This window comes from Manis pentadactyla, chromosome 7 (genome assembly GCF_030020395.1).
Source record: "Manis pentadactyla isolate mManPen7 chromosome 7, mManPen7.hap1, whole genome shotgun sequence".
Classification (NCBI taxonomy): domain Eukaryota; kingdom Metazoa; phylum Chordata; class Mammalia; order Pholidota; family Manidae; genus Manis; species Manis pentadactyla.
Genome location: NC_080025.1, coordinates 49,306,779 through 49,331,952, shown reverse-complemented (window position 1 = coordinate 49,331,952; position 25,174 = coordinate 49,306,779). Strand labels below are relative to the sequence as shown.

Below are 25,174 nucleotides of genomic sequence, written 5' to 3'. Positions count from 1 at the left end.
GTGGTGCAGACCTCGAGGTGAGATACCTGAAGAGGGCTGCCCGGCCTGCTGTCTCCCTTGAGGCGTTGGCACCTTCTCGTGGTTTGGGGTTGTTCCCTCCACTGTTGCTTTAGAAGGATACCAGGAGCAAGTGCTCCTGTGACTGCTGCTGGCGAGCATTTCCTGAAGGGGCACAGAGACGTCTCCGGGCCTGTCTGAGCTTGTCCAGCCAGTCCCCACTGCAGGACGCAGGTCTGCCACTCCCTCAGGTCCAGCTCTGTGGCCCCTCCCCAAGGGCAGGAGCTCCAGGAGAAAGGGTCCTGGTCTCTCCTGTCGGCTGGTGCCTCCACAGCCCTTATCGCAGGGGCTGGTGCGCGTGGGCACCGTAGGAGAAGGGCTGGTGGAGAACGAGGTCGAATAAGTGGCTGTTCTTCTTACCTTCTAGCGAAACCACTATTTGTATTTTGGTGCCTTTATTTTCAGCTTTATGTGAACACAGCAGGTTGTACATTCGCAGTCATGATGTGGAGATGGCTGCACAGAAATAAAATTTTATTAAAGTGCTTCTGTTTTCTCACTGATAGGAAGACACCCAATCTTACAAGGTTTCTCTGATAAATTCTGAGTTTGGGTTTTGGATGTAGTCACCAGGGCATAAAGTGGATCGATTCAAGCCCTCCTTCTGCCCATGCCCTGCCCCTGGGTGCCACCAGTCCCGGAAGCATACCTGCCTCTCCAGAACCAGGATCCATGTGTCGGCCGCTGGCCTTGCGGACTCCGCCAATTTGGAGCTGGCCTTGGTGGGGACGTGGGCCCTTTGGGTTCTGGGATAGCAGTGGCTCTTCCTGATCTCACTGAGTTCTCTGCTTCTGTGAGGCTTGGGGAGGGGCTGGGCAGGCAGGGGCCACAAGGTTCCCTGCCATCTGAGGCCCTTCCCACGGCTGCCTGCTCAGGCAGTGCCAGTGGTGTCCAGAGATTGTCTGTGGGGCTGCACACCACATGCGGGATGCCAAGTGTGAGGCCCTCCTGCATGGATCGTCCTGCAGCCGTTTGAGCGCTCCGAGACTGCAGCCCACTGCTTCCATTCCGTCTGTCTTTCCTCCCTTCCTCTTGTCGCAGAAGCAGCTGTTGAGGCCTCCCGGACACTCAGCAGCTCTGGCACTGGCTTTCAGGGAAAGTCTTGACAATCTGAAACCACAGTTGATGAAAATCAACTCTTTTGGTCGCAAGCTTGCTAACAAAAGCGAGGACATCTGAGATTTAAGAAAATAAGAGTGTTAGCATCTTCCCTCCCGACTTGCCCCAGCTGTCACCTACCTGGCTGTGTGAGGTCTGAAGCTGTCTGCTCGCTCACACATACCTGCCTGTGTAGCGACAGACTTGCTGGGGCCTCACAGAGATGAGCAGATGGCCCCTAGGAGGAGATCCTGATGGACCACAGGTCAGGAGCTCCCTGCAGAGGGTCTGTCCCCAGGAGGGGCCCCGCATGGCCCCTCGCCTCCTCCCTGGGCCCTGCACCTAGCTCCCTGTCCATGAGGGGCCTGTGGGGCTCTGGACAGAGCAGACTGGTGTGCTAGGCTTTCTGAGGGTCTTCCTGATGGGCAGAAGTATCTGCTTGCCTCCTGCCTTCAACTGCCTGACTTGACTCTGCATGCGGAGGAGCCCCAGGGTGGGAGGAGCCCAACAGATTTCTGCATGGGGGCTCCATCCCTTCTGATTTGGAGCAGCAGCATGGACCATCTCTCAGGAGAGTGGTGGGGTCACTGTAGCAGTGGGGGGCATGTGGACAGTGAGAGCTGAGGGTTCTCAGCCCCATGCACTTGCGTTAATAGCAGAAAGCCTGTAGCATCAGCTCGCTTGTAAGAAGCTAAAGATTGGAACCGAACGTAAGCTGTAGAATGTGTTCTCTGAATGGGGCCTGTGGGCTCTGGGCTTTGTGAGACCATCTCGGGGGTCCATGAGGCCATCACCGTCTAAGGATGACAACCATCCAAGGCTGGCTCCTGAGACCGACCTCCTTCCAGGTGTCCTGGGGGCCAGGTGCAGGGAGGGGTACATAGTAGAGCAACGAACCCTTGTTGCCTGAGAAGACAAGACGTTGGAGATGCACAAAAGGGAAACCATGACATGCCTCTCGATAATGGTTTTTATTTTGGGGAACTTAAGTTTCTGTAAATACATTACCTGTGCCAATGTTAATAGATTTGCTGTGGTTATCTTTAAATGTGTTAATACATTTTCAAGTTGCTCAGCTGTAGCTTCTCAGGTGGTAATATCCATAGCTCTTACCCACATACAGGGGAGAGTTTTATGAGGTCCTTCAACTATTTTAAGAGGGCAAAGGGGTGCTTTACCAAGGGTCCTAGAGCTACTGACTTAATGCTGTCCTTGGAACACACGCAGTTGCAGCCGTGGTCACAGCTGAGATCGTGGACTAGCCCGTGCTGGCAGCAGCGGGCTTGGTGTTCTTACTCCATCCCCAGTGTGACAGGGAGGTGGTGCTGACAGTCCTTCATTGACTAAATGTGCGAGTGGCCATTCATGGTGTTGGATGCCTTCTGAGGTGTCTCTTGATAGGGAATGCCTTGGGGAGAGCAGCTCCCTTGTCCCGTGGACCTGCATCAGGCCAAAGGCTGCAGGGACACCAGGAGAGTGTGGTCTGCCCTTCCCAGGCTGGTGTGGGGGGGTCCAGCATGTTCCAGAAGGATCGTCACATGGTGATCTGTGGCAGTGGCCAGGATGGCACTGTACTGCCCTTTTGGGAGAGCGACCCCTCGGTAGAGAACTGGCCCCCTGTCTGGGTAGGTTCCCGGCCTCGGAGGGTCAAATGGGCTAGGTGAACTGAGGAATGGGTGGGGAGGGTGCCCTTCCTAGGGACAGGACTGATATAGGTATGTGGGAGGTGTGGGGACCCCAAGGCCACCCTGTCACAGCCACTGGGCTCACCCTGGCAAATGCTCTCACCACTGGGCCCCAGGTCAGGCATGGGGTCCCGGTGTGAGTTGTGCCACCTGCTCTGGCGTCACCAGTGTCTGGGGTGGTGAAGAGGCAGGTGTGCAGCCAGGCATGTCACTAATGTGCCATCCTCCCTGTCACCCAGGAGAACCACTGCCGTCGCATCAAGATCCTGGGCGACTGCTACTACTGTGTGTCAGGTCTGACGCAGCCCAAGGCCGACCATGCCCACTGCTGTGTGGAGATGGGCCTGGACATGATTGACACCATCACGTGAGTGCCGGTCCTGGGTGCCCAGCCCTTCCATCCAAGGGTGGGTCACTGGCACCAGGCCGCAGGGAACCAAGGTCACCTGGGAACCTGGTGGGGAAGCCCTGCTGCTCTGTGAGCTGTGCCTCTGTAACCCCTCCTGCGGGCTGGGCTCACCTCACTTAGTGGTAATCTCAGGTCTTGCCAGGTGAGTGTCAGTCATGCAGAAAGCAATGACCATGATAGCTCACCTATACAGGACTTCAGGGCACTTTCAGGGGAAGAGGGCAGCTCAAACGTAGCTGGGTCTCCAGGAAAGGAGCCGCAGGTGCTTGTCTTCATGTGGGAAGGTGACCAGGCCTCAGGAGCTTGAGCGGAGAGGGTTAGAGAGAGCAGGTCTATGTCCCTGGGGGGCTGCGGGCCTGACCTGCCCACTTCTCAGCTGGCCTCGCCTAGTCACAGTCTTCGTCAGGGCCCAGGGGAGCTAAGGGGCCTTCCACCTGGTAGGAAGGTGTGGTGCTGGAGGCTGAGCCAATGGGTGGAGCAATTGCAATAGCACTGACCAATGGTATGATGCTGCGAGGTGGGGTCTGGAGGGGCTGCTCCACACTCGGAGCAGAGAGGCAAGAGCACAAGAATCGTATGCGGAAGACATGATGGAGATGGCATAAAGTAACCAGAAGGTTCTGGAGGCGCCTGTAACAGTGGGAGCAGGACAGTCCTTGCCAGCTGTACCCCTAAAGGCTGTGTGAAGGCTGGGCATTCAGGAAAGAGGCAGCAGCAGGCCAGTGTACCCAGCCTGGTCCCCACTTGTCAGAGAGACGCCAGCAAGGCAGACGGGGTTCTCCAGCATGCACAATGGCCTTGCTGAGAGAACAGAAGCCAGGGGTCTGCTAGGCCGAGAGCCTACGGGTCTGGGCTGTGATCCAGGATCCTTGTGGATCCATCAGGCCCCAGATTTAGCTGCTCTCTAATGGGCTGGGGGCTCTGATGCCAAGCAGGCAGACAAGCCCCTGGATTCCTGACTCCTCATCCTTCAGGGTGCCTCTGTTTCCTCAAGTTCTTGAGTTTCTCTGCTCTAAAGTGAACACTCAGCTGTTGTAAAGATTAAGTGGATCTAAGTTTAAGTGGGCTGGCACAGAGGTCCCTGGGTCCCCAACCACCAGGAGCATCAATTCATCCACTGCTCGGAAACGGGAGCCATTCAGCGGTGAGAGAGCCAGCGGCTCCCCTACATGGTGTCCAAAGCATCATGATTTCTAATGCTTGCAGAACAGGGGTCCACCTCACACAGGAAAGCCTTGTCTGTCACAGGACTTAGCAAATCATGAAATTGACCACCAGGTGAGACACCGTTTTGCCAGAGACTTAATCCCATGTGATTTTGCTCATGGTCTAGGCATTTTAGGTTTGCTGCACTGACTGAAGGAGCAGATGGCACAAACCCTTCCTTCCTGGACCCAGCTTTGACCTGGTGAGGCCAGCTGGTGTGTGCTGGGCCATCGATGTTCCCAGCCTGGAGCAACCCAAGCCTGGGGGTGCAATTGGAAGGGGTGGCCAATTGGGAGAAACCATTTCTGACCATTCTGGAGGCCTGGCCCCCTCTCACGTCTCTGTTCTTGGCAAATGCATTTGGGTGAGGCTGTTCTCAATTCCTTTAGACATGACTGTCCAGTTAAGTGCACATCCTGGCACCAGACTGAGAGATTTGAACCTGCTGGAGGGGGTGCCAGATGGAGAGTGTCCAGGCTGTGGTTTCGGTGGGAGGCTGGCAGCGGTGCTGCACGTCGGGAGCCAGACTACCTGCGTGAGCTCATGTGGGCCCCAGACCTGCCTGGAACCTTTGTCCTTCCAGGGCTGTGGAAGTCAACATGCGAAACATGCACACAGATACTGTTTGCTTATTGACATTCCCAAAACTCATTTCCTTTTGTGAATTTCAGGAAAAAAAAGTTTTTTTTAACTTACTTTTTTATTCCAGTGCTTCTAAATGAAGATTGGCAAATGACTGAAAAAAAGTTAAAATTGAAAAAAAGCACATTCATACTGTAGAAAACTAAATAGGCATTAGAAACAGCCAAACCCCAGCTAACTTTTATGATGAATCTGTGGCATGCATACTTCCAAGGCTGTCAGAGCTGACTGTGCACTAGGACACCTGGCTTATTTGACAAGGGTCTGGCCTCTGCATGGAGGCCAGAGAGGCTGGGGTCCAGCCTGGCCGGCAGGCAGGCAGCACCTTGACAGACCTGTAGGGCCCCCACCCTTGCTCAGGCTGTTGGGCTCTTCCTGGTGGCATTCTGGCAGTGCCACCTCTTTCACTGAGCAGGATGGTCTTTGCCCACAGCCTAGCCAGCCACAGACAGCCCTTCTCCCCTATTCTCCTCGCCAGCCCCTGAGAAGTCACCGCCTGATGTCTTGTCCCCGTCCTATCTATGTCTTCCCTGATGAAGACCACAAATCTCTATTCTATTGTGATTTGAAGCCTCTCATCTTCTTTTAATCTTTTTTAATTAAGATATTTTATGGGCTCTGGGCACCACCATGTCTTTGCTGGGCCACGTGGCTGTGTGGCAGTCAGGGTGTGGAACCCAGCAGTGTCTTCTGACGTATGCTGACACAGCTGTTGTACAAGGATCAGAGTGACCAAAGCCCAGAAGGGATTGGTGTGGGTTTACTGTTTGAGGATCTGGGAGGGCTTCCAGGGCACAACTTCTGGGCTGGGCCCTTGTTGCACTTGGAACAATGTGGGAACGTGGGTACCCCCCAGTCTTAAAGCAGAGGGAAATTTTGCTGTGAGCTCACAGCCTGCCTCCATGTGGCTGCTACATGGGGTGGGTGTGGTGGGCAGGGGGACTGGCTCTCAGGAGGGACCCAGAGCGGCTGGCCCAAGGATAGCAGCCGTGCAATCCCCCTTCCCTCCTCCATGGAGCCACCATGTCCCCAGCCCCTGCCCAGCCTCCAACCCCATCTTGGCACAGGGCTTTGCTGCTGACCCAGTGACATGCCAGCCATCGGGCCAGCTGAGACTGTCTGGGGAGCCGCTGTGGCTGAGCCCTCGCTGCCCCACTCCTGCATGCCTCCTGGCACTCCTGTACCCTGAGACACACCTCTCTGGCCTCTATTGCTTCCTCAGGATGTGTTTTAGACCTTTTAAAAATAAAATAGCACCTGCCCTTTGAGGAAAAGTAGGAAATACAGAAAAATAGCATCAAAGGGGTCGCATTGCCACTGTGCCACCCCCTGCTCGGCAGTGCTTCATGTGCCTCCTGCCAGCCACTTGAGGAGAGGGTCAGAGTTGGAGAACCGTGCATGGTGCCCTGCTTCCCACAGCACCACATGGCCCGTCATCCTCCGAGGAGCTTCTGCCGGTGCTGGATTGCACTGCACTGTGCCCTTGCACAGCACCCCCTCATTGCACCCCCTTTACTGAGCCACCCGCCCTGGCAGTCTCTCTGAGGAGGCCTTGGGGATTCCTGCCGTTTCAAGGTCCTCAGCCTGGCTGGGGCCCAGAGCCTGCGGTGGCCTGCCCACATCATCTCGGCTGTGGGTTTGCCGGGACCCTGGCTCTGCAGTCTGGTTTCCCAGTCCACACTTTGTCTTGTTTATCCACCAGTTTACATCCCATAAAATCTGCCTATTGTGCAGGTCAGGTTTTTGGAGCTGCGAGCCTGCCCACAGGTGTGTCTGGAGCCCACCCTCTCGGTCCCAGAGAGTAGGGTCACCTGGCCCTTCCCAGGCTCCTGGGCCTGTGGAGAATGTCAGTTCCTGGTGGGTTTTCAGCCGGCCTCTGGCCAGCAAGCAGGCACGAACCCCTTGATGGGGTCAGCAGGACACAGAGCAGGATAAGGGTCCTGGGATTGGGGGCCTGGGTTCGCTTGCCTTTGGCAAGGGGACGAAGGGAGATGGAGACACCCCATGAGATGCACAGTGGCTGGGATCAGGGGCCTGACCTGGAGCCACCCTGTGCCCCCAGGCCACAGCTCTGGGATGGCCTGAGCAGGTCAGGGCCTCCTGTCTGTTGGGAGGCCTGTGCCTGGCCCTGCAGTGGGACCCCACAGCCTGGCCCCACTCTACGCCCATGCTTGTGTTTGTTTCAGGTCAGTGGCCGAGGCCACTGAGGTGGACCTGAACATGCGTGTGGGGCTGCACACCGGCAGGGTTCTCTGTGGGGTCCTGGGCCTGCGCAAGTGGCAATATGACGTATGGTCTAACGACGTGACCCTGGCCAATGTCATGGAGGCCGCTGGCCTGCCGGGGTAAGTGGGGTGAAGTAGCCTGCTGTGACCTCAGGGGCACCTGGTTCTAATTTGACCGTCCAAGTGGGAAGCCCAGACTTGCCCCAGCAACATGGGAGGGGCCTGCTGTGGCTTTAGAACCCATGAGGGCAGGCGCGCTTCTCTGGTCCTCTTGGTGCGCGACCTCCAATGTGGCTAGTGCCCTCTGCCGGTCTTGTTTTTCTTTAAACCAGTCTGAAGTCAAGGTGTGATATTCTATAAAAATCAACACGAGAACCAACAAGAGCTCTGACCTCTGCTCAGCAGGGGCAGCAGGGACATGAATGCAGGAAGGGGCCCAAAGTGCACACACCTCCAAGCAGATGGGTGTGGGGTGATGCAGGCTGCATGTGGTCCCTGTGCTCACACTGTCACTGCCTGTGCACCACACACCTCTCTGGCCCCCTGCCCATGGCTCGCAGCACTCCTGTGCAGTGTCCTTCTCAGCGAGGGCCCTCCCCACCCTGGCTCTCCTTCTCCCTTCTTCCCAGGTGACCCATGCATGTGACAAGGGAACCCGATGGCTCTTCCATGACTGGCCCATAGGCAGGGTGCCTCTGCCACTACCTGCAGGGCCTCAGCCTTGGACACGGAGCAGATGTGGGTTTGCCTTGATCCAGTGACCATGCCTTTGTTCCAGATCTACCTGCCTTTTGCAGGAAGGTCCACATCACCAAGACAACCCTGGCATGCTTGAATGGTGACTACGAGGTGGAGCCGGGATGTGGGCATGAGAGGAACAGCTTTCTGAGGGCCAATAGCATTGAGACCTTCTTCATCGTGCCTTCACACCGGCGGAAGGTGGGCCTGGACCCTGTGCAGAGCCTGTTTCCCCCCAGTGTGGGCTCTGCACAGATGGGGGTGTCCCTCTGACTTGTGTCCTGGGCCTGGCCTTGCAGATGTGGGAGGCAGAGGGGAGGGGCTGACACTCCTTGGGTGGGGGTGCACCCTCACTGCCACCCCTCCCTGGGCACCACTGCCTCTCCTGACAAACAGGCTTGAACCTGCTGCAGGGGTCAGGGATGTGGTGCATGGTAGACTGTGAGGCACTGTGACCATCCTGTGTGGGGCATTCGAGGTCCCTCTGCCCAGGGAAAGTAATCTGAACACAATGGAGGGTGACCTAGCCACTTCCGGGGCTTAGTCAAGGGGCGTGGGGCTCAGATGAGGGGTGCAGAGCTCAGGTGAGGGCCAGGGCTCAGATAAGGGGTGCAGGGCTCAGGTAAGGGGATTCGTGCTCAGGTGAGGGTCACAGGCTCAGGTCAGGGGTCAGGGATCAGGTGAAGGATTGGGGCATGGATGGCCTCAGTACTTATTCAGAATGCATGCAGGTTGGATACAAGGGAGAGCTCCTGGTTTGCTGTCCTGGTGGGTCCATGGTCCGGCACTTTCAGGCCCTAGGATGCAGGGGCCCATGTGACTTGGAGACCCTGGGTGGGAGTGTCCCAGGGCAGCACAGGCTAGGCACAGCCTGCTCGCACCTGAAGAGATGACTGGGGCAGAGGTGCAGCCAGGAGTGTGCCTGGAGCAGGGTGGGTGAGGGCTTAGGCCTAGACCCCAGGAGAGTGGGTCTCCCTGGGCTGTGGGAGTAGGGTGGGCTGAGGAGGGAGGCTGGGAGCCGGCCTTCTCATGAATCACAGAGTCCAGGGTGGAGGTTGAGGGTGAGTGGGGTAAGGTGGGTGCACGAACAACTCTCCTGGAGAAGTTTGGGGTGAGAGGAGAGAGAACAGTGAAAGGCAGAAGGGATGTCTTAGGGTTTAAGGAGGAAAGACTTGAGGGTCTTTGTGGGAGCCCTGAAAGTGGGGGATGGAGTGGGCAGGAGGGCTGAGGGGGTCAGTGGCATCATCAGCCAGGGGCTGACCCAGCTGGGTCATGGCTAAGCTTCCAGGTCCGTCCCCACCCCAGGCCCAAATCTGCCTCCGCTCTACCTCGGGATTCGCACCTGGCCCTGGTGTTCAGAGGCAGGCACAGCTGAGAGCTGGAGTGTCGGTGCCAGGCTGCTGGTTCTGTCCCCTTCTGTCTGGCCCTGAGCAAATGGCCTCCACCTCCCTGCGCACCACATGCTCCTGCCTCAAGGCAGGGCGCTCACGGTTTCTGCCACGTTGATGCAGATTTTCCCAGGGCTGATTCTCTCGGACATAAAACCAGCCAAGAGGATGAAGTTCAAGACCGTGTGCTACCTGCTCGTGCAGCTCATGCACTGCCGCAAGATGTTCAAGGCGGAGATCCCCTTCTCCAACGTCATGACCTGTGAGGACGACGACAAGGTAGGCTTCGCCGCCCACCGCCCCTCACTCTGGGGCCAGACCGGCCCGGGGCTTGGGGAGCAGCTCAGAGCCAGGCTGCTCTTGCTTTCCCACAAAGCCGTCTTTACTATCTGGTATCGTTTCTGCACCCCAGTGCCCCTGCCTTCATGGGTACAGACACACACGCCGAGAGCCCCCAACCTTGTCTAAGTCTGTCTCAGGAAGTGCATGCGCCTCAGGGGTCTGTGAGCCTCTGTCTGGGCCCTGCCACCCCGCGAGCTCGCACCCCACCTCCATGGGGACATGCCCTGGTTGGGCTCCCACCTCTGCATCAGCAGCCACTCTTCCTTGAAGTCCCTCTGGTTGATGGCACATGGCTCCAGTACCTGCCAGGCCTCACCTGGGAGTTCTGCAGGTGGCCCAGGTGCCAGGATTTTCCATCTTCTTGGGTTGGTCAGAGTTGCCATCAGAGGTCCTAGGCTTCTCCTGGGGTTGGGTGGGAGGGTCTGGTGAGTGTCTGGAGGTGGGAGGAGTCGGTGGGGGGGTGGTCTGCAGCACCCACTTCAACTGCTTGGGCCTTGTGTCTTTAACCCTGGGCCAGAGACCCCATCCTGCAGGGAAAGATCCCTGCATCTGTGGCAGGAGGGCCATGTCCTGGAGCCAGGGTGAAGCCAGGTGCCACAAGACCTGCAGGAGCTTTGAGCTGTACCATCCTGTTCTTGGCCTCTGGGACCTAGAGGCTGTTTCCTGATGCCTTGCTTTGCATCTGCTCTGTTGGTGACCGACTCCTGTCTCCCGACTGCGCAGCTGACTCCATCACTACTGTTTTCTCTTCCTCTGTGGGTTTTGTGCCTTTAAAAGGAATTTCCTCACTGCAGTTTTAGAGGCTTTCCAGGAAGAAGCAAAATTCTGCTAACTCTTGCTTGTGGGGCTTATTGCCGCCGTATTTTTTGCAGTTTTGATTGTGAGCTCATATACACGAGAACTTTGTCTAGAAACTCCTTAAGGGCCCTGGTGATGGTGAATTCCATCAAATGGGCCTTCCCGCTGCCAGGCGTTCAGCTGAGTGCCCAGCTTGTGGTGTCTGTGTCCCAGGTAGCAGGAACTGGCCTGGGAGGCCAGGTGTGTGCACAGGTGTTCCCTCTTTAGCATCCCTGGAGCAAGGTCTGCCCTGGGGGGTGTTTGCCGATGGGCTCTCTTGGGGCATGGGGCTTTGGTCTCACTGCCCACCTTGTCAGGCCCTGGGTTTTCTGGAATTGCCCCACAGAAGGGAAGGCCTCATAAACATGTCCTTGTGTTATTAAATATCTCTTGAAAATATAATTCCTGAATCCTTGTAAAGATTTCCAGCCTGAGGAGAAACCATGTACTTATTCAGCCTCTGTTGGTAAATATTATTTTTCCTTTCTGTTTTTTTTTTGTCAAAGTAAATATTTCACAGAATTTTTGCTAATGAAAGTATGTTTACAACTCTAATCATTTTGTGAAGTGAAATTCTGTGGGTCAAATATCTGCACAAGCCGCTGTGTTGCTGCTGAGAGTCAGGGGTGCCAGCCTCACCTGTAACAGCAGGTGGGCCTGCTTCCCTGCCTGGCCGGTGTGGGGACATGTTCTCACCTAGGCTACCATGCTGACAGCAGATTCACCCCTCCTAGAATGTCCCAGTTCTCTGCTACCCTTTCTGTAAATGATGCTTTTGTCCTTCTCATCATATTTAAAAATATTTGAGCATATGTATTTTTAGAAATAGAAGTAACACATACACACAATACAAAAATCATATCCTCCACACTATTTACCATTTTGTATTACCTTCCAGAAAATCTGCCATGTGCCAGAAGGTCAGTGCAGATAGGAGCTCACACCTGTGTCCCCTCACTGAGAGGCCTGGGAGACCTGGAGGTGGGAGCACAGCCCAGCTGTTCAGTGTGGCCCAGCGGCCTCAGTGTCCAGTGCCACGTTGGTGCCCAGGGCCTTTACTTAATGGGGTTTTTGCAGTCCTGGCTCTGATGCTGAGAACATTGTTTTTATGTATATATTGGTGAACTTTCCAAGGATAGCTAAGGGTAACCTTTTGGTACTGAAATTACTGGACTAAATAATGTATTTCAGTTCTCGATGCCTGTTGCCAAATTGTCCCCTCGGTGTTTGCTCAGCTCGCTCTTGTGACAGACTCCTGAATGCTTGCCACCTGGCTGCCCAGCCAGGCCCCTGAGCACCAGGTCCCCCACTTCTGTAGGCACGGATACTCACCAGGCTGGGTCCGAGCTTGGATAACTCACTTCTCAGGCCCAAGAAAGAATTGTGGCCTTTGAACAGTGTCCAGCATGAGCTTGGGGTGTTGCCTGGGCCACCCCCACGATGCCATGCCCCATGGCCCAGCTGAAGAGATTAGTGTCCTCAGCAATCCATCCCTTCCTCTTGCACATCTTTGGCTCAGCCTTATGCTGACCTTCGCTGGCCAGATTCTGGAAAGTTCCTGTAGGGGCTTCTGCTCCTTGCTACCTGACAGCCCTTGTCCTTGAAGTAGATTAAACCCAGAGATGTCAGCTATGACAATTCGACCAATGCACCAAATTACCAGAGTCCCAGGAATCAGGGGGCATTGGTCAGTCCTGAGCTGTTCACTGTGAAAGGTATGATGGCACCATCGCACACACATCACAATTTTGAAGAAATGGACAAATTCTAAGTAAAACTCAAAACAGCAAAACCAGCCAGGGAGAAATGGAAATCTGAGCACCCCTTTGTCTATTAGGAGCTTGAATCTGTTCTTACAATGCTTCCCATAAAGGGAGCTCCCAGCCGCATGGCGCTGACCTGGGTGCCAGTCCCTGAAGGAGGAATAATGCCCCTGGACCACCTCAGCCATGGGCCAGGCCTGACAAGGACACCCTTGGGTCTTGCTGCCCATGACCTTGGGGGAGAAACCCTCTGCCAAAGGTTCAAACACTGGCTTCCTTGTGACTATGAGGGGAGAAAGCCCTGTGCTGGCCTCTTCAGACCCTGGGCTGGCAGGCAGAGGCTGCTCCTCAGTCACTCAGCCTGGACCCCCGAGACCCAGGAGTGGTGGCATGTGTCTGCACTTGCCTCTGGCTGACCTGCACGAGTGCCAGCTCAGTCTCAGAGCTGTGATGTCAAGCGCTGCTGTTTTAATGTTTACAGATGTGCCAGGCCCTGGGAGAAAGGATGCACAGGCGCACAGGCGAGCATGTTAACTACAGGGGACTTCCGGCTCACAGGCCCCTCTTGCTCCTGGTTGCAGGTCCTCTGGTGCTGACTTTCAGGCCCAGGGAGGCAGGAAATGGGATCCTGTAACCTGGAAAATACACCTTCACAGCTGCTGTTGGCATAGGGAAAAGTTTGCAGGGATGTCCTGCAAAATATCAGTGATTGATCTCCAAGGAGAGCTTGTAGATGCTTAGGTTTTTTTCTCTATTTTCTCTATTGAACATTTGTACAGCTTTCTGGAGGTAGAGTTACATACCTCCAGTCACACACATGTAACACTAGGTCATCAAGCAGCCTGTGCAGACAGGTTCAGGTAACCTTACCCGTTTCCCTGTGGAGGCATCTTATGGAACTACAGTGGGCTAGCCAAGCTAGGGAACGGACGTGGGTGTGTGGTGTGTATGTGATTTTGTGCCATTTCATCACATGGGAGCTTCATGTAAGCACCAGCACCTGTGGATACAGAACATGTCTGTCACTGCCAAGGCTTTCCTCCTGCTGTGGCCACACTGCCTCCTCCCCGCAACCAAACCTAAGCCCTGGCTCTGCTGATCTATTCTCCATCCCCACCACTTTGTGGCTTAAGGATCCTGTATAAATGGAATCATGTGGTATGTGACCTGTTGAACCTGACTTTTTCTTGAGTCCTCAAATCCTTGGGTCCTTCCAGCTTGTGGCCTGTGTCAATAGCTCCTTCCTTTACCCTGCTGACTTGGTGTTCCGTGGTTTGGATGGACCATCATTTGCTTAACAACTCACCTGTTGAGGGACATTTTGGTTGTTTCTAGTCTTTACTATTACAAATGAAATTGCTATAAACATTCATGATCTGAGGTACGTGTGGACATAAATGTTTATTTTCTGGGATAGCTACCCAGGTGTGCCATTGTCGGCTCATGTTTGGTCTTTCAAAGAAACTGTCAAACTAGTTTCCAGAATGACTACCATTTCATATTTCCACCAGCAATGTGTGAGATCACTAGTTTCTCTGCATCCTCACCAGCACTGGAACTGTCACTAATCTAAAAAAAAAACTTCTTTAGCTGTTCTAATAAGTGCAATGTTGATACTGTATGATTTTATGTTGTATTTCCCTGATGGCTAATCATTTGCACATCTTTTTGAGTGCTTAATTTCTTCTATATTTTCTCTTCTTTTTCAGTGAATGTCTCTTTGTGTCTTTTGTCTGCTTTCTAATTGGATTACTTGATGTTTTCATACTGTTGACTTTTTAGAGTTCTTAACAAATTCTAGATTTTTCAGAGATGTGGTTTGCAAATATTTTCTCCTGGTCTGTAGTTGTCTCTTCATCCTCTGAGCAGAGTCTTTCACAGGACAGATGTTTTTAATTTTGAAGATGTCCCTTTTATTGATTTTTTCCTTTTGTAAACTGTATTTTTGGTGTCATCTCCAAGAATCTTTATGTGTTCCAAATCCAAAAGATTTTCACTTTTTCTTCTAACAGTTTATGCTGTTATATGTTTTACAGTTAAACCTATGATCCATTTTCAGTTAATGTTTTTGCTTGTGGATGTCCAGTTGTTCCCAGCATCATTTGCTGAAAAGCTCTCCTTCTGTTGAATTGCTTTTGCATTTCTGTCAAAAACCAGTTGGCTATACTTGTATGAGGCTATTTCTGGGCCCTCTATTTTGTTCTACAGACCTATGTGTCTGTCTGTCTGGAGCACCATACTGTTTGATTAATGTAGGTAATGTTAAGTCATTAAAAAACTGGGGAGAGTGATTCCTCTTACTTTATTCTTTTTAAGAAAAACAAGCTATTCTAGTCTATTTGCCTTTCCACTTACTATTTAGAATAAGCTTATCTATAAAAAATGTCCTACTAAGATTTTGATAGTAATTATGTTAAACCTGTGTGCATCAATATGGGGATAATTGACATCTTAACTATAATGTGTCTTCTCATCCATGAGGATGGTATGTCTCTCAATTTATTGTGATCTTCTTTGATTTCTTTCATCAGCATTACATAGTTTTCATCATATTAGTTCTGTACATGTTTTGTTAGATTTACACATAGTGTTTTATTTTTTCAGTGATTATAAATGGTACTAAATTTTAATTTCCATCTTCACATGTCCATTGCTAGTGTAAAGAAATACTATTGATTTTTTAAAAATTTTGTATCCTGTGATAATATTTCTTCTAGAATTTATGCCAACACTTAGAATTTTCTATGTAGACCATGATGTCATTTGCAAATAAGGATAGTTTCATTATATTTGTTTTCAATCTGCTTGCCTCTTATTTCCTTTTCTTGCCTTATTGCACAGGCTGGGGTTTCTAGTACTATGTTGTATAGGAGGGTGAGGCAAACATCCTTGCTTTACTCCAGATCATAGAGGAAGAGCATTCAATCTTTTATGAGTAAGTATAAGGTTAGCTATAGATGTTCTGTAGATGTTCTTCATCAAGTTGGGGAAGTTCTCCATTCCTAGGTTCTTATCATTTTATCATGAATGCATATTGACTTTTGTCAAATGCTTTTTCTGTATCAACTGATAAAACCATGGGATTGTCCATATGATGGTTAGTATGGTATTAATGTGGTGAATTGAACTGGTGTTCAAGTATTTAGATAGCCTTACATCTCTAGAAACGGTCATAGTGTACACTTATATTTGCTAATATTTTGTTAAGGATCTTTGTGTCAATATTCATGAGGGATGTGACTTGTAGTTTCCGTTTTTGTCCTGTCTTGGTTTGATTTTAGTATCTGGATAATATTGACTATATAAATTGAGTTGTGAAGTGTTTACTCCTCTTCTATTTTCTGGAAGAGATTGGTAGAAATTAATTATTATTTCTCTGTCAGGTAGAATTCTCTAGTGAAACCATCTGTGTCTGGAGATTACTTTTTCAGGAATTTACAGTTACGAATTCAAATTCTTCAGTAATCATGAGACTATTCTAATTCTTCCATGCTGTGTGAGTTATGGTAGTTTGTGTATTTTGAGGAGCAATCTTTGATCAAGGTTGTCAGATTTATGTGTGTACTGTTTTCATAGTATTTCCTTATCATCCTTTTGGTGTCTGCAGGGTTGGTAGTGAAATAACATTTCATTCTTGAATTCATTAGTGTCTTTCTCTCTTTTCCTTTGTCATGCTCACTTTGTCACTTTTAATGATATTTTCAAAGAATCCATTTTTGTTTCATTGTTCTGTGCTGGGCACCATCCCTTCACTGCATGCAAATGGGGTCCTGAAACTCTCCACAGTGCCAGTACATAGGTGTTGTGCGATGGAACCCCCGCACTGATGATGAGCTAACTCCTGGGATGTCACTGCCAGCAGGCAGTGGAGACATGATTAAATCTCAGATTCCCATGTTGGGCCTCCAGACTCTGCAATGGATAAAGAGACAGACCAGAAGAAGTGTGCAAGGTCTTCTGTCCCAAAGTGGAGAATTTGACAATGTACCTTTCTTTCCATGATGCTTGCAGCGGAGAGCATTGAGAACAGCCTCAGAAAAACTCAGAAACCGCTTGTCTTTCTCTACAAACGTCGTCTACACCACCCCGGGCACTCGCGTGAACAGGTACATCGGCCGCCTCCTAGAAGCTCGCCAGACAGAGCTGGAGATGGCAGACCTGAACTTCTTCAGCCTGAAGTACAAGCAGGCTGAGCGAGAGCGAAAGGTAATTGACTGGGCGTTAGGCGCAGCCAGGATCCTGGAGGCACTGTAGATGTGGCCACGTGCTGCGGGGCCCCTCAGCAGCCCAGTGCCCTGGGGAGACCCTGAGACATGGCCAGCAGCCCCTGACAGGCCTCTTTGTTCCCAGTACCACCAGCTTCAGGACGAGTACTTTACCAGCGCTGTCGTGCTCGCCCTCATCCTGGCAGCCTCGTTTGGCCTCGTCTACCTGCTGATAATCCCACAGTAAGTGTTGCTCCATGTCCATCAGTTGGACCAAAAGGTCACTGGGATTTCCTCTCCCTCTCAGGTCCATCTCTCCTTGGTGCCTAGCAGCTGGGCAGATGAGAGCCTCACACCCACTTACCCAGGTCACTAGGTTAGCAAGCGATGGCATGTGGGGGATGTCTCACTCTCAGTTTTTAACTTTTAATTTGCCCAGTTCTAAGACACCATGTAACTTCAGTGTCCCCATCCACACAACATGACCACTGACTGCAGGACAACTTTTGAAGGAGAAAATGCACATTGGTTTCTACACACATGTCATTCTCAGAAACATTAGAATGAGAAAAAATGGCCTCTGGAAATGAAGAAAATTATAATAATTTAAAATAATTCAAAGTGAGTTTGGCAGGTTTTTTTGTGTTTTGTTTTGTTATTCTGGGAAGACCCCAGAATATCTCCAGACATTCCACTTTCTTAATTAGCCGCTGCAGTGGAGTACGCCTCCCTTGAGTCTCCAGAAACCTAGGGAAGCTACCCCACTCCGCAGACGTGGTGAACAGGGTGAGCACCCAAAGGCCTGGTGTGGGGAGGAAGCTTTTCTAGAGGAGCCTAGGAAGAGGGCAGTGTCAGCAGCCAGGCTGCAGCCCTTCCTGAAGGACAGAAGGTTTCCTGAAAGTTCACAGGACTGCAGAGAGCAGGCAGGTGGATGTTGGGGTGGACATGAGAAGGGCCCCGCCCTGGAAGTGGGTAGGGGACCTGGTGGGGTAGAACTGGGTGATTCCTAGGTATCTTTCAGGCACACTTCACCCACCCACAGTGACAGCACAACTTCTGTCCTAGGAGTGTGGCTGTCCTGCTCCTGCTGGTGTTCTGCATCTGCTTCCTGGTGTCCTGTGTCCTGTATCTGCACATCACCCGGATCCAGGTATGTATGTGGTGTGTCCTGTGCTGGCACATCACCTGCTCCAGGTACGTGTGTGGTATGTCTTGTATCTGCACATTCCTGGACAGGTACATTTGTAGTGTGTCCTGCACCTGCCTATCACCTGGACAGGTACATGTGTGGTGCATCCTGTACTTGCACATCACTTGGATAGGTACATTCGTGGTATGTCCTGCACCTGCACATCACCTGCTTCAGGTACATGTGTGGTGTGTCCTGTACCTGCACATCACCTGGACAGGTGCATACATGGTATGTCCTATACCTGCACATCACCTGGACAGGTGCATGCATGTGTGGCCTCTGACTGCCCTCTAGGCAGGACAGGTGGGCAGTGGAGGAAGTTCATGCCCTTGCCCTCCTGGCAGGTAGAAAAAGTTCCTATATAGCAGGAGTTCATTAAGCCCATCGTGTGCAGGGTGCTGTTCAGAGTATTGGGAGAGTGCCCCATGGACACAGGGTTAGGTGATTAATAGGGGACAAAAAAAATGAGCACCAGCTCTTCCACTGCTGTTTCTGAATCTTGAAAAGTTAAATCTGGTTTTATTAACTTCGCTATTCATGGGTTGCTTCTTGATTTTTTTAAATTAAAAAAAAATGTTATTTATTCAAACCATATTTCCAGCCTCCGATGTGCCAGAGTCACATTCGGTTTGGCAAGCTGAGATTTCCCGTTTCAAAAAAGGTTGCTTTATTCACATAATTTCAATGGAAAGTGTGACAAGAGGACACTAATTTCTGAAGCCTTCCACTCCCACCCGCAGTGCTGGGACTTAGTGCCAGGGGACACCCTTCTCCTGGCAGAGGCCTCCGGATGCAGAGTGGGAGGAGCACCTGGGTCCTGGTAGGACGTGGCCTCGGTTCATGGGCCACACACAGCAGTTCTGAGTCTAACCTGTGGCTGTCATGTCATTGGCAGCCCTGCTCTCACTGAGTGTCCACCTGGGGTGTGTACAGGAGACTAGGGAGTGGATGGCAGGGTCAGCGCACAAGCCCCAGGAGGAAGGCAGACGTGAGTGGGCTCAGCTGCACACGTGGGTGGGTTGGGTCCTCGAGGCATCCCTGATGTCACCTGTGCAGGGCACTGTCCTGATGGGCAGAAGGCACCACTGCCAAGGCATTGGGCAGCTGTGGCAGCTCTGTGGCCACCCAGAACCTTCACCATCTTAACTGGCTCCCCCATTGCTGGGACCTGCTGGCTGCTCTGTCCCCTCTGTGACGTGGGGATGAGGGTTGGGGCTGGTGGCATGCAGTACTTGGAGGTGGCACACAGAGGCTCCACTGAAGTGTCTGAGAACCAGAGAAGCTGGATAAGCAGAGGGTGGGGGCGGGGCAAATCCCAGGATCCTAGAGGCCAGGAGGTGGGCAATGTGGGGCTGAAGGGGGCAGAGCAGGGTCAGCTGGACACGGGGACTCTGCAGAGGCCGTACCCAAACCCAGGGCATTTCTGGGGTGAGGCCCTGGACAGGTGCATGGTGGCTGGCTGACCCAGGTGGGCCAGAGGAGGCACAGTGAGGGGTGCCAGGGGTGTAGGTGCTGGACTGTCCCTGGAAATCTGCAGGTTTGGGTGCACCTCACTCTCTGGGGCTCCATGCTCCACAGGGCTTGCTGATTCCTGGGGATGTGAGTGTGTGTGGCCTGATGGTGCCAGTGGGCCTCAGACAAGCCCCTTGTTCTTCCCACTCAGGTCTGGTGCTAATGGAGCATTTCAGCCTCATTTTCCACCTGCCTCCCTGGAGTTAGAACCCGCTGTCCCCATCACACACTGTGGTCCTCTGAGTGAAGGCAGAGGGAAGAAGGTGTGCAGGTCCCACCTTGGGCTTCTTCTCTGCTGCTGCCCAAGCAGGGCCTGGCCTGGGGACAGAAGAGGGGCCCCAAGACCCCAGAGTCACCTGCAGGAGGTGGTAGAGTCAGAGAGGTTTGCAGGAGCTTTTAGACTCGGGTTTAAACTAGACGGCTTTGAACAACAGTGACTGAAGAGTTAGAAAACCTTGGGGCTGGAGCCTCAGCAGCTCAGAGGACAGCCACCCGGGGACAAACCCAGGCTCCTGCTGCCCCTGCCCGCTGCTCCAGCCCTTGTGTCAGCCTTGTCGCTCCCTGAAGTTGATTATTTGGCATAATAAGGAGTAAGTATTAAACTTCCAGCTGCGGCTCACTTGGGGCAGTGAAGTCATTTTTGTGAGAAGGAAGGAATAGGGACTAATGGGAGTACCAGCCCACATCAGTTGTAGGCAGGGTCTCCAGGAAGTCGGTCTTGTGTGTCTGTGGGCCACGGGGCACACTTCTCACTTGGATGCTGGACAAGCCTCCAAGCACCGGCCCCTCGTCCAGCTCCTGTGGCCCCCAACCTCACCAGGTCCAGCACACAGCCAGGAGTGTGGTGGCAGGCAGAGGTGAACATAGGGTCATCTGCCCAACGGCACCCACACCAGACCTGGGCGGCCAGCCCACTGTGCCCACTGTAGTTCTTGCCCATGCTGTGTCCTGGCCACCACGTGCTCTGCTGCCAGCTTCTCTTCTCTGTGGGACACAGGTGTCTCCTGGCCCTGCATCTCCAGCTGTTTTTTGAGCTTCCTGGACACTCACCTGGCCATGCCTTGGGACTTTGTCAAACAGCGTCCCTGCCATTTGCAGCCAGGCCACGTGTGACTGACTGTGGGTCACATTCCAGGGGAATTTCTCCCTATTTGTGTCAGATCAGCTATCATTTTTCTGTATTATGAGAAACTGTTTTTCATACCCTTTTTTTTTGGTCTATGGAGATATATATGTTTACATATATATATATATATATAAAATATATATGTGTTATATACATATACATATGTATATAATATATATGTAATACATATTATTACATATTATATATGTGTGTGTGTATGTGTGTGTGTGTATATATATATATATATCTCCTTGATAAAGAACTGATAAGCATTACGCAAATTAACTGCAAAAAAGTAGGCCACAGTCTTAAAAACAGGACCACTGCCTGTAAGTCGTGCATCCCTCCTCCTCTAGGAAGTCAGTAGCGAGCTCCAGCCCCATGCTGGGCCTCATGATCACCATTACTCCACCTTCAGCAAGACATTTGAACTCCTGTGGATTTGCTCAAATATATTTGTAGGGTTAGATATTTATCGCCAAGTGAAGAGGATCGTAACACCCAGGGGCTGGCAGGCAGGGCCCCTGCACCGGGGTACCGTTGGCGACCTCGTATTTTGTGAGTAAAAGAATAGCTGGCTCAAAAGGTCCTAAGGGAAAGGAATTTGTTGGTCCACATTTCTTGGAACCCCAGAGGCAGGAAGGGCCCACGGTTGGTTGTACCCAGTGATGGCATTCTCCACTGGTCTGCCTCTCCCTGGTCCTCCCAACTGTGTGGGCATCCTCAGCCCCAGGCCGGCCTTCTGTGGGGTGGCCCAGAGACGTCAGCAGGTCCCCGCATGTCCACCCAGCATGTCCAGGGTGGGAGGATGCCTCTCTGGCATCTCACACAAAAGGACCTGGATGCTTCCTTCTCTGTGGCCTCCCTCCCATGTGGACAAGATCCTTGCAGGGACTGGCTTTCCACTGTTGTGGGGCTGACTTCCGTCTCTGACGGTTGGAACTCTGCAGGGCGGGAGAGGAGGGGATGGGTGTGATGCAGCGGCCATGGCCATTTGGGCACACTGTCTCCAGCCTGCCCCACTGCTGGGCCCAAGCCACCCCCACCTTGGGTTTGTTATGGCAGCACTACACTTCCACCCTCTGTCTTCTCTTTCTGTCCTTGCCTGACAAGTGATTGCAGCTCTGGAAGTCAGAGGTCAGGCTCCACCAGCTGGCTTCTGGCTCCGGGCACCATGGGGCTAAAGTGAAGGTGCTGTGGGCTTTGTCGGGGGTTCTGGGGAGAAGCCCACTTTCAGGTTCCTTCAGGCTGCTGTGGGCAGAATCCAGTTCTGGGCAGTTGTAGGACTGTTAGTCCCAGTGCCCAGTGGCTGCTCTCCCATCTTGTACGTGGTCTGCTCCAGCTCCACACCAGCCACAGCATGTGGAGTCCTTCCAGGTCTTGCCCTGCAGCCTTTACAGGTCTGGAGTGGATGAACTGTATCTTCCATCATCCTCTCTTGAGTAACGCACAGTCAGGTGATCAGGAAACAAGTCACATCTGCAAACCTCTTTGACTTGGGACACCGTGTGATGGCAGAGGCAGTGCCTCATCATGGTCATTGGCCCAGGAACTAGGAGAAGTCCTAGGGACTCTTTAACGCCCATCACAAGTATGCCAGGTACACACTAGTTTCATTGCTTTTTATTTTTCTATACATTTATAACCAACAGTTAGAGAGGTTTTTATGTTTTGACAAAAGGTTTTAAGGATCCTGGATTTCAGTTTGCACAGTCATTTGCAGGACCATGCAAAGCCAGGACCGCCTGTGTTGCATGCTGGTTTAGCACATCATTGAATCTTGGAGGACACTACCCCAGCCCCGCCAGACACTGCCATTCATTTGGCACCATGACTGTCTTCACAAGCCCTTTCTGTGTTCTGTGACACCATCTGGTTCAGGATGGCCGGGCTGGGATACAGCCAGTGAATTACATCAGCATACACCCACTGCCACGTTCACTTGCCGAATTGGGGAGGACAGGTGCTCTGCGTGTCTGCGGTGAGGGGCTTTCAGGTGCCTCTGGGTGGGGACGGCAAATCCATGTGCGCAGTACTTCTCCCCATGGGTGCTGCCCTTCCTGTGATGGGCGTGTTTCAATGTGGCCAACTGGCCACTGACCACAAGAGTGAGAGAGGCAGGGCTTGGCTGCCTGCGTGGGGCTGTGCCATGACTCTGGCCAGGATGGACGACATCTCCCAGATGTCCCCTGAGTCTCCCATTTGGGAAGGGTGCCATGCCAGGGGTTCAGTGCTGGTCTCTGAGGGGCCATGGCCTCTGGGCCTCTGAGTGGGTGCCTGTAGCCAGGTTGGCCATGGTGAGTGGAGTTCAAGTCGCTGAGCCTATGATCACCTCCATCTCTGCCACCGTGACCACTTTGTTCACGAGCCCTTTAGGCAGTGACGAGGTGGCTGGGGAAACAGGCTGACTGAGCTCCCAGAAAAGGCTGCCCTGTCCACTGGTTATCAGTCTCCTCTGGGCATTCCCACAGGACACAGGTATCACCATGTTTTCCATCACTTGGAGGTCTTCCATGTAGCTGTGCCCCAGACCTCCTTGTCATTAGTGTCCTGTCATGCTGCTTCCAGGCTTCTGACTGTCCAGCAAGCCACTGTTGAAGCCCTCAAGTTGGTCTGCAATCTCTTGTTGGGCTCATGTCCCCCCAGGACAGTGAGTGGCCCAGTGCAGTGCCAAGAATCCTGCCCCTGGGAGGGTTTCTCTCATGCTGTCCTTCAGGGGGCCTGGGAGGGGCCAAGCAGAGCCACTGTCCACTATGGGTGGGCCTCCACATAGTGCATACCTTCTGTAAACCTGCCTGTGCCTCCCCTTCCTCAGATCAATGGATGCTAGGGCAGCCTCCCGAGGCCTCAGGTGTGACTGGGAGAGAGGGGCAGCATGGAGTGTTGGACCATGGCCTCTGGGCCTCCTCATGTAACTTCCTGTGCCTCCAAGGCCTGCTTGGCCTGATCTTGTAGCTGCTGCATCTACCTCTGTGGCTCCTGGGCCAGGGGACACCCAGCCCATGGTGGCAGCTCAGTTGGTCCATGACCAGGTGCTCGTCTCTCCAGGAGCCAATTGCAGGACCGGAGCCATTTCTCTGCAGATGAGTAGTTTTCTCAGAGAATGACAGGGTCTTGTCCGAACCCTTCTTCACTGCCTGAGCTGCAGTTCATGGATCAGGACACTGGGGTCTCTGGGGGCTCCTGCCCACCTCCGAGCCCCTGCAGCAGTGGGAGTGGGTGGCACAGCCTGAGGAAGGCTGTGGTCTTTGCCTTTGATGTTGCAGCTCCAAATCCCAGGGCAGGCGGCATGTTGAGTAGAGGAGCAGGTACAAACCAGGACCCACAACCCCTGCTCACCTGGTGGGGCCCTGAGGCTAGCACACAGCTGGCAGGGGGTCAGGAACCCTAAAGCAGGGCTCTCAGGACAGGGGTCCTGAGTTACAAAGAGCCACAGCATCCCTTCATCCCACTGGCCCACACTACACCCCTGACCGTGCGTGCCCAGCCCGGTGAGGCAGCCTGCTGATGGTCACACAGACGGGCCCTTGGAGGCCAGTGGGGTCAGCGGCCCTGAAGCCAGGGTTTTGTGAGATCAGGTACTCGGGTGACATTCTTTGTGCTGTCGGCAGGACGGGAGGGAATCGGTGCCTGGGGGAAGCCATGTGCCCTCTCTGCTGGGAGAGACTGCAGCACACTTCCCGGCTGCCTCCGGGGGCAGGTGTCACATGAAATGAGGGGATGCCCAAGAAACCGCAAACACTGCGCCCCAGCTGTGAGCTCCCACCGGCACTCTCACCTCCAGGGGCTGTGATGATGGTACTGAACAAATGAATCTGTGACTCATAGGGGCCACCTACAGAGAGTACCGTGTGAGCAGTTGCAGCTTGCCGTTGATGCTGAGGTTCTTGTTTGCGGAGTTGAAGAATGAACTTAGCAAACAGTCAAGGTAGGAGAGCCAGGGAGACTTTTATTGAAAGATCAAGTGAGAGGACAGACAGAGCTCCTGGCTCACGCCAGGAGGGGACAAGAGAGCCCGGGGTGGTGCGCTGTCTAGGGGATTTATAGGCGGTTGAGAGACAAACAGCTAGGGATGCAGACCCACCAAATGGTCTCTAAACGTTTATTTTTAAGGAGACACTAAGTTTCTTATCAGGTTTCCAGACTATTTTGCAGAGTTAACATAAGAAATTTACTGCTTTGATCCTTTCTCAGAGTAACAGTTTTTTGGTTTGGGAGTGTATCAGTCAAGGCTGCTTGTCTTGCTTTCAAGGTGAGCTGAGTTACTGACTTGATTAGGGCTAGAGGAGGAAAAGCAGCATCTGGGTAAAGTTGAAGATAAACTGGGCTTTTAGCAGGCTAAAGTAAATTTTACAATAGCTTTATTTAATTGATACAAACAAGACATGGGCTATGCTGAGGCATTTTCTTATCTGGGGGATGTTCAAACATTCCAGGCCAGGTTATTCCTGGCTTTTTAGTTTTACCTAATCTTCATTGAAGAATGCTTATTTGCCTAGTTTGATATTTTATTTTAGAGAATTAATGTGACTCTCTCTTTGCTTAATTGTTTAATATGGAGTTTTGGTAGGGGTCTTCTTCTAGAGGCCCTCACCCTACTCTGACTACACCCACGGTCCCTGTCTCACCGTGTTTGGTGTCCAGAGAGGAGATGGACTGAGAGAATTCACGAGTGTGGGTTGTGTCCCTGGATGCAAATTTGCCTAAGGAACCCACTGCTGTTTGCCTGTTTGCAACAAAAATGAGAAT

General features: G+C 52.5%; 1 protein-coding gene across 4 annotated transcripts in view; it reads left to right on the top strand.

Moving 5' to 3' along the window:
• Positions 1-25,174, top strand: part of ADCY1 (adenylate cyclase 1) — an 87,851-nt gene that overhangs the window by 36,333 nt on the left and 26,344 nt on the right. For 3 of the 4 annotated variants that reach the window (XM_036918873.2, XM_036918872.2, XM_057504367.1), the window contains exons 5-11: positions 3,080-3,207; positions 7,284-7,442; positions 8,120-8,261; positions 9,572-9,727; positions 16,402-16,596; positions 16,741-16,838; positions 17,661-17,745. In XM_036918873.2, coding sequence (XP_036774768.2) covers positions 3,080-3,207; positions 7,284-7,442; positions 8,120-8,261; positions 9,572-9,727; positions 16,402-16,596; positions 16,741-16,838; positions 17,661-17,745 — 963 coding nt within the window. Of the gene's footprint in view, positions 1-3,079; positions 3,208-7,283; positions 7,443-8,119; positions 8,262-9,571; positions 9,728-10,307; positions 11,143-16,401; positions 16,597-16,740; positions 16,839-17,660; positions 17,746-25,174 lie in introns of those variants that run through there. The other variant, XM_036918874.2, reaches the window with a different exon arrangement.